Source organism: Thunnus thynnus, chromosome 17 (genome assembly GCF_963924715.1).
Source record: "Thunnus thynnus chromosome 17, fThuThy2.1, whole genome shotgun sequence".
Classification (NCBI taxonomy): domain Eukaryota; kingdom Metazoa; phylum Chordata; class Actinopteri; order Scombriformes; family Scombridae; genus Thunnus; species Thunnus thynnus.
In genome coordinates, this window is record NC_089533.1 from 5,968,122 (window position 1) to 5,985,261 (window position 17,140).

A 17,140-nucleotide genomic window follows, 5' to 3' on the forward strand; every position below is an offset into this window, starting at 1 on the left:
GAAGCTGGAACCATAAATTTTGGGCAGTTTATCTTGAAAACTGACATGAATTGATGAAAATTGAACATTTTCTGTTCAATTTAAAGTTACAGCTCTGTCATTTTATAACATAAATGCTGAGACTTTTATGGGCTTTGTAACTGCTACATGAGCCAGTTAAAGATTTTATAAATGTGTTGCAGTTGCTTTGATTATCTTGTAAACTAATCAACAGCGAGAAGGTGATGCTCAAGATGTACATAGTTTTAATAAAATAACCTAAAAGCCATAAACAGGGTGTGTATCACAGTTAACTCGTGTCAATATGTGTTTAAATCTTCATGTGTGGCTACATGAAATGTAGATAGATATACTGTATAGTCCTGTATGTGATGTATATTGTATTTTATAAAGTAAATCAACTCTATTTTAATATCCCTGATATTTTAAATTCAAACATCTTGAAACATTTGTCAGATATAACAAGCATCAGCATCCAGACGAATTAAACATTCAAGAAATCAGAAACCATCAATTACAACTTTGTTTCTGTATCTTTATTATAATTCTAACAATTTATTATCTCTTAAAACATTTGAAATTCATATATGTTTATATGAATGTGTGTATATGCGTATCACATATACATATATATTCTGTAAGTTACCTTTCATCAGTTCATATTCTCATTTTTTTTTAAAAGATCTCTTAAAGGAAAAGAAATGCTTTCTATACAGTCGGGCCGATTCCCTCTTGATCTTCATTAGTCTCCCGGCAGCAGCAGATGAGCCGTCGCTCTCCATCACTGAACAGCAACGAAAGGATCTCAAAACAGTTTCTCACCAGTCACTTAACGAGGAAAAACCATTTGTTATCAGCAAGAGAGATGTTTTTTTTTTCACAACGTCTTATTCAAAGTTATTAATTGGCCCTATTTACAATAGAAAGACCTGATAGAAACAAGTAGAATCTGGCTGTGGATTGAGTTTGGACAGGAAGCCACGTTGTACTTGTTGACCTTTCAGACAAGAAAAAAAAAAAAAAAAAAAAAAATCCCTTTTTTTTTTTTTTTTTTGGCTGAAAATCACTTTTTAAAACCTCTGAAGAAGGGAAGAGTGTGAAGAGTCACAGCTGCTAATGGAAATAGGGTCATTGCATAATATGCTGGTAATAAACAATGAGCTGTGAGCATACTGGCACATCTCAGCGACTGCAGAAGGTGCTTTGTACAAATGTGAGGATGCAGATGATGTTGATGATGATGATGATGATGATGTCGAGTTGAGCTCTTGACACTGTCAGGTCAGTGACAGTGGATGTTAGAGAACGGGTCAAACTGTATAGAAAGCAGAACAGTTAAATAAATACATTGTACCTTTTTCTTGTTAAACATTATTTGGAAGACAGAGATTCTTTAGAACTTTTGAGACTTTTTTTTTCTTTTTTTTTTTTTTTTTACATCTTAAACCATAATTAGGATGACCATTATTTTCATCGTCCTTATTGCTATTTTCCTTTGCATTCAAATATAATCTCTCTTTTACCAACCAGTGCAGAGCAGTTACAGAAACAACCCCCACCCCCCATTCCCCCCATTTAATAACCTTCTCTCATTCACATTTATAGCTTGTGTGTGTATATATATATATGTGTGTGTGTGTGTGTGTGCACTTTGAGCGATATGATCTATGAAAACTCATTTATCATCTTTTTGCAAAAATAGACTGAGGATAGATAGCAGGGCTTCCCGTCGAGGCCCTGATGTCAAAAAACGCACGTCTGATATGTGTTCGAGGACTCAAAAAAGCAGCAGGAGAGGTGAAATGTTGTTCAAGGTAGAGAGGTCATGAGAGAGCCCTTAGATTTGATCTCAGCAACAGTGAGAAAAGCAGGACTGAGGTTGTAAAATGAGATGTCAAAAAAAATGTGGAAAGCTGATGAGAAAATACGGAGGATTTCAGGACAAAAATTGCACATCAAAGGGGGGAAAATGTGTGATTAATAGAAAGGGAGTGGCTATTTTTTATTCCAGAATCGAAAATACCGCTTAAATAAAGTGATAAATGATTTTCTCTCATCATGGGCATCCCCAGAGTTAACAGTTGCTACATTATTCAGCATCTGCATATTATTAAGGTGGCAGCTAACGTCACAACTTTATTAAAAGAGTGAGGGAAAAATCATATTTTGAGGCCGTAAAAGGTCGACATGTAGTTTCCATTAAAGCTTCACAGTCTGACAACAGAAGAAGAAGAAGAAGAAGAAGAAGAAGAAGAAGAAGAAGAAGAAGAAGAAGAAGAAGAAGAAGAAGAAGAAGAAGAAGAAGAAGAAGAAGAAGAGAGCAGGAAAAAAAGGAAGTGATTTAAAAATGTGCTTCACATTTAAGTTGCGGTGCTTCTCGTCACATGGAAGCAAATGTTAAGGGTACAGTGCACTAAATAATATGCATCTTTCAAATTCAAAAAAATACCTACATATACATATATATATTTATATATTTATATATATAACCGTTATCTTCACCGCAGTCAGAAATACGCAGACTGCACATCTCAGCCACCAAAAAGGCAGAAACCGTGAAAAGTCTCTGAAGCTTTAATAACAGTAAGGACGATGATAGTAATGATGAATAGTAACAATAAATCTCTTCATATCAATATCAGTATTCCAGTATTCCCATTTTAAAGTTTAAAAATTGTAAGAACAATCATAGTATTAAAACTTGATATTAGCCTAAGCGGTTCTCTCTCTTTGATCCCCTCGGTCGGGTGGCGGCTTGTTTTCCTCCTGGATTTAGAGAGAGAGAGAGAGGGGTGGGGGGGGGGACACTCCTGGAAGGAGCAGGGGGGGGATTGGGTGGGGAAAGAGCAAGAAATTGGCAGTTTTTCCTCTTCCCCTCCCCCTCTCCTTTCCAGTCTCCCTCGGACAGAAGGTCTAATAAACGGGGTGTACAACAGTTGCCTCGACGCTGAGAAGGAAGTCTTTCGTAGGTAAAATAAAATCCTCGGGGAGAGGGGGGGGGGGGGGGAGAGATTTCTCTTCACGTGTATCCCCGTCTTAACGGTTTGAAAGTACAGTCTTTCTCCGTTTGTATAAGTTGGATCCAAACATATAGTGTGTGTGTCTATATATAAGGTGTCCCATAAACTCTTAACACAAACGCCGTAAGGTGTTTGCGTGTATGTTTGTGTGTCTACATGTTGGTGTATGCATGCAGGCATGTATAATAGTAACTTCGGGTGCCTGTGTGTGCGTATCAGTGTGTTTCTTTTTTTTAATTTTTATTATTATTTTTTTTTATGTTGTTGGTCTGGGCACTTATTTTTGCTACAAATTTTGTGATACAGTGACCAGTCTGTATATATGTCATTATAAGACTTAAGATGATTAAGAGCTATAGAGAAACACGTACAATCCTGATCACAGGACCTGCAGTGAGGACACAGCCCTACCAGTTGGTGAGGTAAAAACAAGACAACGACCAATCGCAGCGACACACAGAGAGCCACCTTGGCGTCAACCAAGGACGTGAAGTTATCCGTCTGCTGCCCTCCTCGTCACCTCTAAAGGAAGCTGTCGTACTCGCCCTTGCGTCCGTCGTCGTCGTCCTACGTTTCACTCCTGCACGCATAAATCTCCATTCACCTTCTTATGATATTCAAGACAAAAACTAGCGTCCACTCACACGGGGGAGGGGTCGTCATTGATTGCACTTTCTCTCTCTATATATATATTTATATATATTCTCGGTGGGTTCCCGCTCTCTGACCTGAACAGATTTAACCAGGTAAAAGACTTCAACAATGGCCGTACAATTAAAGACACTTTTATCTCCTCCAGCTCAACACAACCTGCTTGGATATTCTTTTTTTTACAATCTGACTGGCTTTTTGATTGTTCCTCTCAAGTATTTGGTTCGATTTCAGCGCTTTAATGGTGTCTCATAATGTGGTGTCTTCATATGTGTTTTTTTGGATGAGAGGGTGTTTGTTGATCAGTGTGACCGTGCGTGCATGTGGGGAGTGTACTTGTGTAAAAAAAAAAATCAGCCTGCCCGCAACTTGGGAGCAGCAGCCGGTGTCTTTATGGATCGTCAGCCCTTTTTTTTCCGTCTCCCTTTGGGACTCGACTCCCTCTTTCTGTCGCTCTCTGCTCTGTGTGAAATCTGTCCCCCCCCCCCCTCCTCCTCCTCCTCCTCCTCCTCTCCCTCCCTCATTCGTTGTGTGAATCCACCGTGGATAGCAGCAGTTGTGTCTTCCTCCCTCATTGACTCCAACCCCTTCTTTCTTTCTTTCTCTCTTTCTTTCTCTCTCTTTTTCTGTCTCTGTGTTTGCAACCTCAGCTCCGACTCCCATCGTCCCTCCTCCTGTCAGTCTGTCCTTCCCGAGGTGAGAGAACAGAAATGGGGAACGGGCTGCTGGACAGCCTGAGGACAGAAGAACAAACATAAGACACGTGTGATGTTTGGTGCATTTGTGTGAGATGATAAGGAATGTGATTTGTTCTCTAGTAGCACAGTTGTGAATTATTCTCTTGTGCTTTTTAAAATATTTGTTCATTAGGAAACTACGGTGACTGTTGTGCTGAGGACACACTTCATAACTGATGAAAAGACTGGTCATCACACACTTGATGACTGAAAACAACCATATTTGAACCATGTTGCTCTTTCTGAGTGTGCTGAAAACTACTGGAATGCTTTACAACACTAAACAAGAAGATGGCGCTGTTCTTCCAGTGTAAATGGAGCTAAAGCCTATTAAAGAATAGGTTCACAGTTTTTCATGTCTGTCCTTAAACAACTGTCAGGTGTCCATATAAACATTGAGACATGTTTTTCTTGCTGTAATCGTTCCTCCTGTTCATACTGACCATTAGAGGATCCCTTCATAATACACTTACAATGTAAGTGACGGCGGCCAAAATCAACAGCCCTCCATCTGTTTATTTGAAGCTAATATCAAGCTCCAAATTAGTCAAATCAAGTCGATATCTTTCAACGTTTCAGTCTTTTTAGTCTCAAATTGCCTCTTTTTGTTACGAGCCTTCCACTGCAGCTGAAGAGGAAAACACTGTCGAGACACAAAGAGGGATTTTTTTTACTAAAAAGACTGTAACTGTGGAAGAATATCCACTTTATTTAACTAACTCAGACATCTGAAGCCTCATATTATCTTCAGATTAACTTCTAAATACATTTTTGCTTAAAACAAGGACTTTGGATTTTGTCCCCCATCATTTACATCTAAGCACATTATGAAGGGATCCTCTGATAAGGCAGACTTGAAAAATTGTAAATCTATCCTTTACATTTGTGATAATGACAGATGGTGAACTGAGGGAACAGCCAAAGGAAAATTATTCCCAACATGTGTTTTCTGACTGACAAAAGGGAAGGAGAGGAACAACAAGGAGTTTATAGTGTCTCAATCGCAAAATTAGAACAATAAATAACACCGCTGTGGCATGGAGGCAACCACTTATATTAAACATAGTCTCATTTGTTTATAGTAATTATATTATTAGTATACTGTACGAGTGGTGCACCGCTAGCACCTGTGTGCTCTGTTACAATTATATTGCTACCTCTGCTCTGTGTTTAGTTTTGAATCACTGACCTGCAAGCACTACAAGAGGACTTAAAGTCTTGTTAAATTAGACTAAAATATTACAGATAATTGATACGATCCTGCCAGGACAAAAATAAGGATGATCTGTGCTGATTGTCTATTGCATCTGTGTCTTTCAGCCGTACCTGTCCATTACAGTCCTCAGGGCCCGTTCTATATTCATGCGGTGGCCGACACGTGTCACGCCCAAATCCAGATAGTCGTCCTTGGTAAGGGAAGGCAGATGAGTGCCGTCGATCTCGTTGTCCAGGAAACGCTCTCTGTGCTCACCCAGGTTCAGGTATCCTAGCCAGTCTGCGACGTCGTACTTGGTCCAGTAGGGCAGCGGCTTGGAGGCAAAAGGCTTGGTAGGGGAAGGGGGCGGTAGATGGGGGTAGCTCAGGCAGGTAGGCGGAGGGAGAGGGTGCAGCGGTGGAGAAGACGTCCCGGACAGGAAGTGAGTCGGAGAGAGTGATCGAGAAACAACTAAAGTAGAGTTTGGAGGAGGAGGGGCACCCGAGGGAGCAAACAGAGGTGGAGAGGGCGAGAAGTAAGGATCTCCAAGAGGGTTCCCAGGTGACGGTGGGGTGATTGAACCTCGGAGGTCGTAGATGGCGCTGTATAGGGGTGTTGTGGGGAGGAGCGGAAGGGACGATGGGCGCGGCGGGCCCAGCTTGGGCCTCTCTGATGGGGAGATGAGGGGGCTGGGTGCTCGCCTACGCTGGAGTATGTGCGATTCTGCTTTACGGGACTCACGACTGGGGATGAATTGGAATTCCAGGGCTTTGGTCCGGTAGACAGGTCTGTGTTTGGGGGAGGTGGGGTAAGGGGAATAACCTGTTGGGGACAGCGGGGAATGTGAACGTGGAGGCTGAGGGGCAGCTGGAGGTTGAGGAGATGGGGACCGTCCCCAGTTGGGGTACTGGGAGGCGGGGGTCGGGGACGGGGACAACGATGGCTGAGATAACGAGATCGGAGACGGCGACTGGGATCGAGCCGATGGGGGGCTCAGAGCTGAGGCTGAGTCTTCTGAGAATCTGTGAATGGAGAGGGAGAGAAATTGAAAACGATAAGATGAAAATCATGCACACGCTAAGGGTAAAACATTATCCAGTTATTTCTAAAAGTGGACTGAAATGATTTTAGACTGTCAACATCTTGAGTTTATATAATCATCCATAAGTAAATATTCTCAATGTTGCAAAGTTTAACATGGTTTCCTCTCCTTCCTCACTATCTCTGTAAATTCAAGCAGGGGTCAAAGTTTTACACTCTTCCTGACAGAAAATAAAGGAGTGCGGCGGGGGCTCTATTACCTGTTTCTGCTTCTGAGAGAAACACATGTAAAAAGCCAGAGAAATAAAAGTTTACACAGTATAAACAACATGTACACATGACATAAACAGACAGCAGGGGTGTCGTGCCCATTCAACTTGAGGGAGCACAAGCTCCATCAAATATCTGGGATTAGATCAATTTTCACAATAAGTGTTGTAATTAATCTTAATAACATAATATGTTTTTAAAAAGTTTTCCTGTAGGTTTTTACTCATATTTAACTCTGCCTGCTATTCACAGACCCCCCCTCTCTGTTTAGGCTACTTGGTACTTTCCAGCTAGCAAGCGCTACGTAGTGCCGCGGAGCTTGTGAGGTTGTGAGGTATGAATAACCAAATACCAGCTCACGCCATAAAACAGTATGACTAGAATGAAATTTGTAAATTACTTGGAGCTTCAGAATTTCTCTTTTTAAAGTGACTTTAGCATCAGAGGTTTTAACCATAACCTACAAGTCATTAACATTACTGTTAGCTTGTTGTCCTTTGCTGTTATTAGTAGCTAAATTATTGTTTTTGTCAAAACAAATTTGCAGCGCTGAAATGCGTCCTACAAAACAGGACAAGGACATAAGGAGATTTTCTACAAAAACCTAAATAATGTCAGTAAAAGCAGTAGCTACGTGTTTGTGAACTTTCTTAACTTAACTTACTAGCTAGCTAACCAGCTAACGTTACCCCTGAGTTTAAAGTATTATCGCTAACATTTTCCTGTTCAATATAGCTATTAAATGCAATATAGTGTTAATAAGTGTCATTCAGTTATTGTTCTAGATAGTTACTGATAGGGGGCGGTTTGATCATAAACACAGAAGCCAAAGCAGATAATTACTGCTAACAATTTGGTTTTGTGTGAACATTAACATATGCACTGTGAAACTGTGCCCCCTCAAAAATATTTACTGCATGACGCCCCTGCCAGACAGTACGCTGTTTTTCACAGACGGCTTGAACCACAGTTGTGGGAGGTAAATAACTCACAGGTGGAACAATAATGCATTCACACAGATGAGAAATGGACAGAATGAATAAAAATGTGGTTCATGCTGTGACACTGAAACACATAAAGCCAAAGTTTTCACTGATGTGTACCTGTGTCTGCTCAGTGGTCTCTGGCTGCTCCAGCTGTCCTTGGTTCTTTGCTGCAGTTTGCTGCTCAGCTCATTTATGATGCTGGGCTTCATACTAGATGCAGGAGGGTAAATCTTCTTTCCCTCTAAAAGTGTCCCGAATTGGCCTCCTTCACCGCTCATCTGCCCCTCGCCCCACATAGGCTTCATCTCAGGAGTACGTGGGCGATCAAAATACGGTGAACTGGGACGTCCCAAATTCTGCATGTCCCTCACCCCGTACCCATCGTGGCCACCTTCATCCTCTGCAACACCTTCCTCTGCCTCTTCCTCTTCCTGGTCTTCTCTTCGTCTGTGGGAGTGGTAGGATGCAGGAGCGGTGCTGGTCTGTCTGTGTAGCTCGCTGACGCGACCTCCCTCTCTAAACCTGTTGGATTTTGGGTAGGTGGAGGCTGCTGCTGTGGCATTCTGCATCTCAAAAGTTTGTCCGTCCAGGTAGCTCATGTAAGACTCTAGAAAATCTCCTCCCCTTTCTGATTCCCCTGTCCCACTTCCCCCTACGATCCGTCCACCGACCCCGCCTCCTCCTCTCTCCGCTCGGTCCAGCCTTTCTCCTCGGACAGTAGCTCCACTAAGACCCAGGATGCTGTCCAGGTGGTGGTCGCTGCTGCTGCGGCTGTCCAGTTCTTCGATCCCAGAGTCCACCACCGTCTCCTGGGACTCTCCTTTCTTGGCAGCAGGGGGATGACGGTGGTGCTCTCCCGTCCTGCGACTACTGGTGATGGTGGTGGAGGAAGGTGTATGTGTGGTGTGCGTTCGCTCGTGGTAGAGCTGAGTGGAGGTGCTTGTTGTGGTGGCAGCAGCGGTGGTTGTAGCGGCACAGCTAGTGGTCGTGGTGAGGGAGGCGGTGCCCCTGTGTGGAGCAGAGGTGGCAGCAGTGGAGGAGGGCGCTGGGGGGCCACGGTAGGCCGGGGGCGGTGCGACAGTGTGCGGAGGAGGCGTGGGGGAGGAGCGCCCAGGAGTGTGAGTGTTGTTGTAAAGGTGGTGGGGGTGGGACATAGAGAAGGGTCTGTGGTAGGAGCCGGGAGGGGGCGGCGGTGAGACTGATGGGGGAGGTGGAGGTCCAGCTATCGAGGTGGGTTGCAAGGTAGAGGGCGAGGAGGGTGGAGGGGGGTTGGGTGACGTCTGGGAGGGGGAGGGAGCGGACTGAGTCAGGTTAGCCACCTCACTGTCGTATGATGTGAGGCTGGAGGCAGTGGAGTCCCCTGCCTGTGGTGAGGGCAGGGGTGTATGAGCAGGGAACCCGCTTGCAAATGGTTCTTTTTGGGGGGGCGGAGGGGGTGGTGGTGGTGGGGGAGGAGGAGGTGGAGGAGGTGGGACCTGCTGTTGGCGGGCGGTCACGCTGTTGGGGAGCATCCCACGTTGTGAGTACCCTGATATTCCCCTGTCAAAGCTGTTAGCAAACTCCAATGGAGGTGGGAGGGGGTCCGCGTAGACAAACTCATCATCCGCATCAACTGAAGGGGCAGGAGGAGGAAGAACCATCAGGCCAGTCCCAGTGCTCCCAGTAGTGCTTGTTGTCTGCTGAGCACTGGTATGTGGAGGAGAGGGAGGGGTGAGGGACAAGATATAGGCATCAGCTTGACTTTCCATCCTGAGAAAAGAGGGCCTCCGAGGCTGCTGAGACTGGGACGCCTGCTGAGCAGCCTGCTGAGCAGCGCTATCAGCCGCCGCTGCATTGGCAGCAGCCTGCTCTGCCCTCCTCATGTACCCCTCTCTCTCTTTATCCCTCTCTCTTTCCCTTGACAGCTCCCTCTCCCGTTCCCTCGACCTCTCCCGCTCCCTCTCCTTATAGGTTGGCTGATATGGCTGAGACTGGTAGTGGTGTGTGTGGACTGTTTTGTCCTCAGAAAAGCGAACTCTTAGCCCCTCGCGTGCCCCTCCTCCTTCCCGCTCCCTCTCTCCTCCGCTGCCGTCCTCACCCCACACGCTCCCAACTCCTCTCAGGATTCTGGGCGAGGGCGGGCGGCCAACAGTGGGTGTGGTGGCAGCCAGAGAAGAAGAGGTGACCAGGTAGGAGGAACTGGAGGTCTGGGCGGCGGACGACACCGGCTGAGAGGTAACAGTAGACGAAGGAAACACCACACTCGACATCTGGCGGGTGAAGTGGTGCTCCGTTCCCCGCCTTAACCTGCTGTCATCCCTCAGAGCACGCTCTCTAGCAGCCAGGGCGAGGCCTAGAGGCGATGTGGGGTCAAGAGCCTTTCCTGTTAGAGGGTGAATGAAGGTGGTGGTGGAGGCAGCTGCCTGTTGCCTACCTGCTGCTGTGTACAAGTCAGTAGGCACAGACTTAGGTTGATAGTCTAGAGCAGGTGAGGAATACTCAGGTAAACCAAAGGCTGGAGGCATACTACGGGTGTGGTGGATAAAGGTGTCCCCAGAGAACATGCCCTCGTCAATAGACTTGGACGGGCGCAGCCGTGTGGATGAACTTTCAGCCTGTGTGCTAAGCTGTGACACCTGAGTCCTTGTCCCCCCTCCTACTCCATCGCTCACTATCCCAAGACCCACTTCGTCCTCAGCAGACATGAACAAGGAGGCACTCTTTCTGCGGGCTTCGTGAAACCTCTCCCTGTCTCTGCGAGCTGCGCCAACGATGGCAGCCCCAAACTGGCTGGTAAAGTCCAGGTTTTCCTGGGCTCTGATAGAAGGCAAGGAGGGAGGCGGCGGTGCTGGGATGGAAGGAGGGGCAGGGGGCTGTGGAGCAGGGGTGGAGGGAGGAGGACCGTGGGGCGTTTTGATTTCGTCCGTCTCCCCTGATGCAGGTGCATCGGCCTCCACGCTGCTGCCCTGACTGCTGCGTCCACTGCTGCTGGTTGAAGGAGCCTTGACGATAATGGTGGGGATGGGGATGGAGCTTTTCTCCACCGAGCCTTTGCCACCCAGCGTACCCTGGCCCATGCGCAGGTCCTCTACCTTCGATTGCTTCACCAGGGGGCCCTTACCTCTCCGAGCCCCTCCTTTAGGACCCCCTGCTCCAGCCCCAGCCGCACTGCGGTCTGCTCGCTGGGCTTGACTCTGGGTAGTCTGTTGTTGCTGGGGCATTACAGTGGCAATGCTGGATGGGGGGATGGCGGTGCTGTAGCCTCTTCTAAGACCTGCTGCCTTGGCCCCTCCACCTGCACCTATGCCAGCTCCAACAGGCTCCCCAGTATAAGCAACCTTCCGCGAAGCAGTCCTGCTTTGAGCAGTGTGGGCAGCTGCGTGAGAATACGAGGTGGTGTGGTCCGCCGCTCCACCGCCGGGGCCGGTGCTGGGACCACCTGCCCTCTCCCTGCCGCCATGGGTGAAGTGCACCGACTGGGAGTAGGGCTGGTAGTGCGCAGAGGTGGATGTGGACTGGGACACGGAGACAGAGGGCTGCTGAGATGACTTAGCTCTCCAACCTAGCGGAGGAGCAGAGGAGAACGGAGGGTCCGGCGGAGCAGTGGTGGGAGGAGGGGGGATGTCGTCTGGGCCGGGAACCGACAGACTGCGGGCAAACTTCATGGTTGGAGGATGCAGGAGCTGCTTCTCCTCCTCAGGCACCCCTGCAGTACAGCAGTCACAAATAAAGAAAAAACAAACAGGGATGAAATAAGGATGTACAGGTGGTACAGATGGTGCAGAGAGACATCAAGAGAGGCTGATGAACAAGGACAGAATAAACGTTTTTTTGTGTAATAAGAGGAAATGGAGCCAGAAAAAAGGGTAATCTTTGAGAGTGTCTGTCGAAATCTGCCCGCCCATCTACCTGCCAGCGAGTCTGTCCTCGATTCTTATGTCTGTTAGTATGTAAGTCAGTTAGTGTTAAATATTTCACAAACAAGTAGCAAGTGGACATGATCACACACCAGCATTTTATTTTGCTGGTCACCGGGGAGCATATAACTATTTCAGAGGGAGAGTTAGCAAAGCCTTACTAAGCAGCAAACCAGAAAATAAGCCATTAGAATAAACAAGGAGATTAGTGGCGCTGCTTTATATATAACAAGTAGTAGTAGAGTGAGTGTAAGACAAACAAACATCTTATTGTTACAGCACAGGTATAGTAAGTTAAACAGGTGAGTGTATAGCACATGATCAGCTACAGAAACAAATAAAAAGTGCGCACATTTTGTTTTTTGGCCACAGACAAGACATTGTTGGCTACAGACAAACAGGTCAGCACAGCGTAGACCTCCACTGGTCCAGAGGACAGACAGACAGGTGGACGGAGGGGCAGACGGAAAAAACAGACAGCCTCACCGATGGATTTCTGCCGCAGCATACCGTGCTGAGGGGCGTGACCTGAGGTGTACTGGCCGCGGTCATAGCCGAGACCCATCATCCCCATCCCAGACTGATCCCCGTAGTTCTGCTGAAATGGTAAACACACAAGGAGCATGTGAAAGAGAGTAAAACGCACTGCGGTGAGAGCCGTGAGACTCAACATACAGTATATACAGTATGTAGGCCAGAGAATAAAAGTAATAAGATAATGTTGATGTCAAAAATATCATTTGATGCAGATTTAAATAAGTCAAGAATTAAAGATTAAAAACTTAGAAACTGGTAGTTCATTTAGTGTAATTTTTTAAATACTTTTTAGTGCTTTTAAATGAAACATTAGATGTTGCTGGAGACATTAACATCATTTTACAAGTCTTTGGACTAAACGTTCTGCTCAAACGAATGTGAAAAATGTGTTGTCCTCATGTTGGTTAGTGTGTTGTACATAATAGGCCAGTTTATAGTAGGGATGTGCTGAGGGCCCAGTATTTGTATTTGTGTCTGTATTTGTGGAGGTAGTATAATTATTTGTATTTGTATTCAAATAAAAGTGGAAAGAGACTTAAAAATCCTGTTTTTGTTTTTATTACACTTATAATTTTAGAAAATTAAAGATGAAAATGAAAGTGATGTCCAAATTAAGAAATATGCATCATGTAGCGGGTGGATGTGACTCCCCTCATTTAGACCTGCTGATAGATGTTTTGTTTTTTTCTTTCCAAAAACAAATAATTTTAAAAATATCTGTATGAAACAAATACTCGTAAATAACCCTCTATTTGTGCTTTGCCGAATATTTGTATTCGGGCACACCCCTAGTGTATAGGCACATGTATCCTTTTGGTCTCAGTCAATGGGAATCTCTAACTTTCCATACTTTTTTTAAGAAGAAATGATGAGGGAAACTTTAATACTTTGCTGTTAAAACCTGCGGTTGCTTCACGTTTTTGCTTTGATATTTTTTAAATTCTTATAATTCTCTTAGTGCAGCTCAATCTCATAGTAGTGGAGCATTCTTCACATGTACTGTAAATATACTGTGGGATGTTTCACTACACACACCTCATTGCCATAGAAACTTCGTCCCCTGTCTCTTTTCGGCCCCTGCGCCCGTGTCCCCGGCGCCTCGTTGGTGTTGATTGTCTGCTGAGCTGCTGCAAGAATTTCATCAAGTTTATCTGAGAGAAGAACAGAGGGAGAGAAAGAGACAGACAGAGAGAGAGAAAGAGAGAGAGAGAAAGGGACATACGGCAATGAAACACATAAATGGACAGCAACAAAAATGAAGGAAACTATGTGTGGAGGTGGGGGAGGGAGGGTGGAGGGTGGGGGGGACACACACACTTGATGAAGGTGGATGAGAAAGAGAGGAAAAAGATTCAGGAAACATCCACTGACAAACATGAGCTTCCTTACTCAAAGCCATCTGATAGACTGTCCTCTTCTTCTCTGTAACTTGTGAGGATTCGAATTCTAAAAAGAAAAAGAGACACAGAATTAGCCCCGGTAAGTGACTGAGCGGTGAGTGCCAAGCCATTTTTGGATAGACATAAACACGAGTGCCTTAAGCGAGAGTGTACCAGAGCGTACCTGATTTTTTTTTCCAAGGGGTAGCAGCTGGAAGGAGGACAAAAGGAGACTTAAGTTTTGGCAGGAGTGAAAGTGCGATAGCGTTGTTACAGTGAATACTAATCATATTCCCTGGAGCTTGACAAACTGAGTCATCTCGCCAGGCTTTTCCATCTTCGATGTAAAAGAACGTACATCGCACCCATGCTTTAAGACAGCTGAGGCGTGCATACTTATGTTACGGTAAATATGCTGCACACACACATACAGTACGGTGCTCGGTGTTACTCTCAAACGCTTGACGACACACACACACACAGAAATAAATTAGTTTGAAGATGATTCCCACCTCTTTCCACTGTTAAACGGTTAGCATCCCGGTGATGTGAGGACAGAGGAGACAAAGAAAAGAGAAAGTTAGTGGTTAAAACAGTGAACAGTAAAGGGACAAGTCCATAGGGGAGGAGGAATTAAAGGTGACCCTTTAGTGTTTGCATCCACTGGTGTGAGTAATCTTGTGTGTGTGTCTGCCGTACTCAAGCTGTTATATTTCACAATATGTAGTTTATCGAGCTTAATCAAACTTTAATGTCTGATGGTTAAACCAAGCATGAAAGGGTTCTGAACTGGTGTTTACTGTATTTCATCCTTCACTCACGTCTACACCTGCGCGAATCCTCTCCAGTCGTGTCAAAACACACGTGTACATCACTGGAAACAAGCGCCGCGACGGGGAAAACAATTTGAGCACTTAAAGTGCACTGCAGGGTCATTTCCATTTTAATGTCCTTGTTATCTTGCAGTATGACTTCTAGGTGAACTGGGACACTGCACCAATCACAGGGGTGAGATAGTTTAATAGGCGTCACAGCTAAATGAATTCCAATGCATTAGAATAAGCATATGGCAGCAGCTGACATGGCTTCGTCGCTTTTTTGTACTCCTCTCACCTTGATCCAGACGGAGGCAAAGAGGATCTTAAGTTATAAAGTGTCTGACTACAAATTAAGCAACCGAATCTCAAAACTTCGGGATATATATATATATCGATAAATAAACTTTATGTTGTGTCAAACTGACTCCAGGATGTGTTGTTGCCTTTTTAAACACTTAAATGATACCTTTGATTATCTAGTCTCCACAGTTTCAAACCAGCAATAGTTTTTCCTCAAAATAATGACCACATTTTCTCTAAAAGCCATGACTTCCTGTTGCAAAGAGGCTGTAGCTATTTGCTGCATTTGTGCTGGAAGAAGAACATCATGTTTTTTTTGGTTATTACATGCTGTGTATCTTTGTTGGAGTAATACTGCATGTATTGAGAGAATACATACAATATCACTGCTTACACACAGTGCTACGGGTTTAGATTATAGAGTTTATAGTGGGCACTGGGTTGTGAGTGGCAGTAGGGAGGTGGGTCGGAGGTTCGGGAAACTACCTGCGTTTCAGACTGGTTGGCTCATGCTTTTTGCTGGTCAGGTGAGGTCACACCACAGAGAGAAGGCAGGTGAGGTGAGGAGATGGGGAGGGGGCAGGGGGGAGATGAAGCAAAGGGCTGATTTCTACACTTTGGATAAACTTTAGTTAGATTCTGACATACAGCAGCAGGCCGGGACTTGTTTTTGAGTTGAGCAAGTGTCAGTTATTAAGAGAAAGTACTGAGACCAGCTGAAGAAGCCCTGCAGATTCCTCTCCAGCAGCTACACGTGTCATCAGCTTTCATACATCGTCAATCGCTCACCGTGACAGCTGACGGCAGAGACCATAAATGTTTGGAAGATATAATCCAATCGCCGCTAAAATACCGGCCGACGTTCTGATCTGCAAATGGGGGCGTTGACCCTCAACATGCACTCTCTCCTCCCACTATTTTTGCCTCAAATAGAGATGGCATAAGCATAGCCACACATAATGCTGTTACCATAGCAACAGACCGGGAACAAAGTTGTTGTTTTTTCTCTCTAAAAAAAAAAAAAAAATTACTCATCTCAATAATTTCATCCTGGATGTGATTTTCTTCCAAACGAATCAAAGACGTTTTCAATAAAATATATTAACAAACCATTTTTTTTTTTTTTGGAAACTTGCTCACCAGACACTTTGCAACAATGCTTGTAGCACCCGGAAACTCTTCTCAGGTGACGCCCATTCCCCTGCAGTGTTACCTTGGCAACAAATACTTGCTGAGTGTCAGCGTGTGTGTGTGTGTGTGTGTGTGGAGCAGAGGGGCTGGTGGACTGCTGCTCTGTGGGCGCTGGGGGTTAAAGCTGTGGGGTGGGCCAGGGAGCAGTGGGGGGGGGGTGTGTGCAGGGAGGTAAGAGGTAAGAAAAGGCGGGCAAGTGAGAGAGGGATCACAGGGTGGATGGCGACATTTTTTTCTGGGTGGGGTTACCTGTAGTGGGGGTGCTGGAAGTGACAGTGTGGAACCTCTGAAAGAACAGTGAAATGCATTGAGACCGTCATCCACGGCGGCAGCCAATCTTCTTACTTTCCCTCTGGTTTCTATCTCTAAGTAACTACACTATCTCCCTCTCTACTTTCTTGCTGTCTAAATTTAGCCCTAGCTCAAGTCCCCTTCACACTTTCAGCATCTTTGGCAACCCCCAACACTCTGGTTTCACACTGTTTCTAATCATTCCTCATCACCTCAATCTATTTCCATCCATATTTTCTTCTCCTCTTCAGCTTTTGTCTACATCTCTAAAGCAGTCTGTTAATTTTTTTTCATTCTTTTTAATCCCCCTCTTTGCAACCCCCCAAAACTTTATCTAAGCCTGTTCTTACCCATCTCCTCCAGCTCTGAAGTCATGGATTTGGATCGTAGAGCGATAGCCGGAGTGCTCAGCCTCTTACTCTGCTGGGGGACTGCAGGAGGGGAGGGAACAGAAAAAAAACACAGAAGTGGTCAAGCTAACAGCTACCACCATCATCCACTAGCAGTACCACTCTAAGGTGCAGCAGACCCTTACTTTTCTTTCTGGAACCCTCCTCCATGTCAGGGTTGCGGGTTACCATGACAACCTTGACCATGAGACTGTTGCCGCCTTGCCGGATCATGTTGACGACCTGCCGGTGGCCGACCTTCACCACGTTCTGACCGTTGACCTGCGACGGAGACGGAGACGGAGATGGGCGGAGAGAGAGTCAAACACAGTCACTGAGCTTAACAAGAGATCGTTGTCAGCTGGAGGAAACCGTCTTCACGTTCTCTCATCTAACATTTATGTCAATAAAGCTGATGAAAGTGGAAACTGACAGGCAC

General features: G+C 45.5%; 1 protein-coding gene across 1 annotated transcript in view; it reads right to left on the reverse strand.

The window, feature by feature from the left end:
- Positions 1-514: 514 nt before the first annotated feature.
- Positions 515-17,140, reverse strand: part of shank1 (SH3 and multiple ankyrin repeat domains 1) — a 99,529-nt gene continuing 82,903 nt past the window's right edge. Inside the window, exons 18-27 of the mRNA XM_067616422.1 lie at positions 16,848-16,983; positions 16,663-16,743; positions 14,225-14,233; positions 13,897-13,923; positions 13,723-13,779; positions 13,369-13,484; positions 12,283-12,394; positions 8,018-11,585; positions 5,735-6,625; positions 515-4,405 (exon numbers count right to left, since the gene is read on the reverse strand). Coding sequence (XP_067472523.1) covers positions 4,318-4,405; positions 5,735-6,625; positions 8,018-11,585; positions 12,283-12,394; positions 13,369-13,484; positions 13,723-13,779; positions 13,897-13,923; positions 14,225-14,233; positions 16,663-16,743; positions 16,848-16,983 — 5,085 coding nt within the window. The 3' untranslated portion in view covers positions 515-4,317. The remainder of the gene's footprint in view (positions 4,406-5,734; positions 6,626-8,017; positions 11,586-12,282; positions 12,395-13,368; positions 13,485-13,722; positions 13,780-13,896; positions 13,924-14,224; positions 14,234-16,662; positions 16,744-16,847; positions 16,984-17,140) is intronic.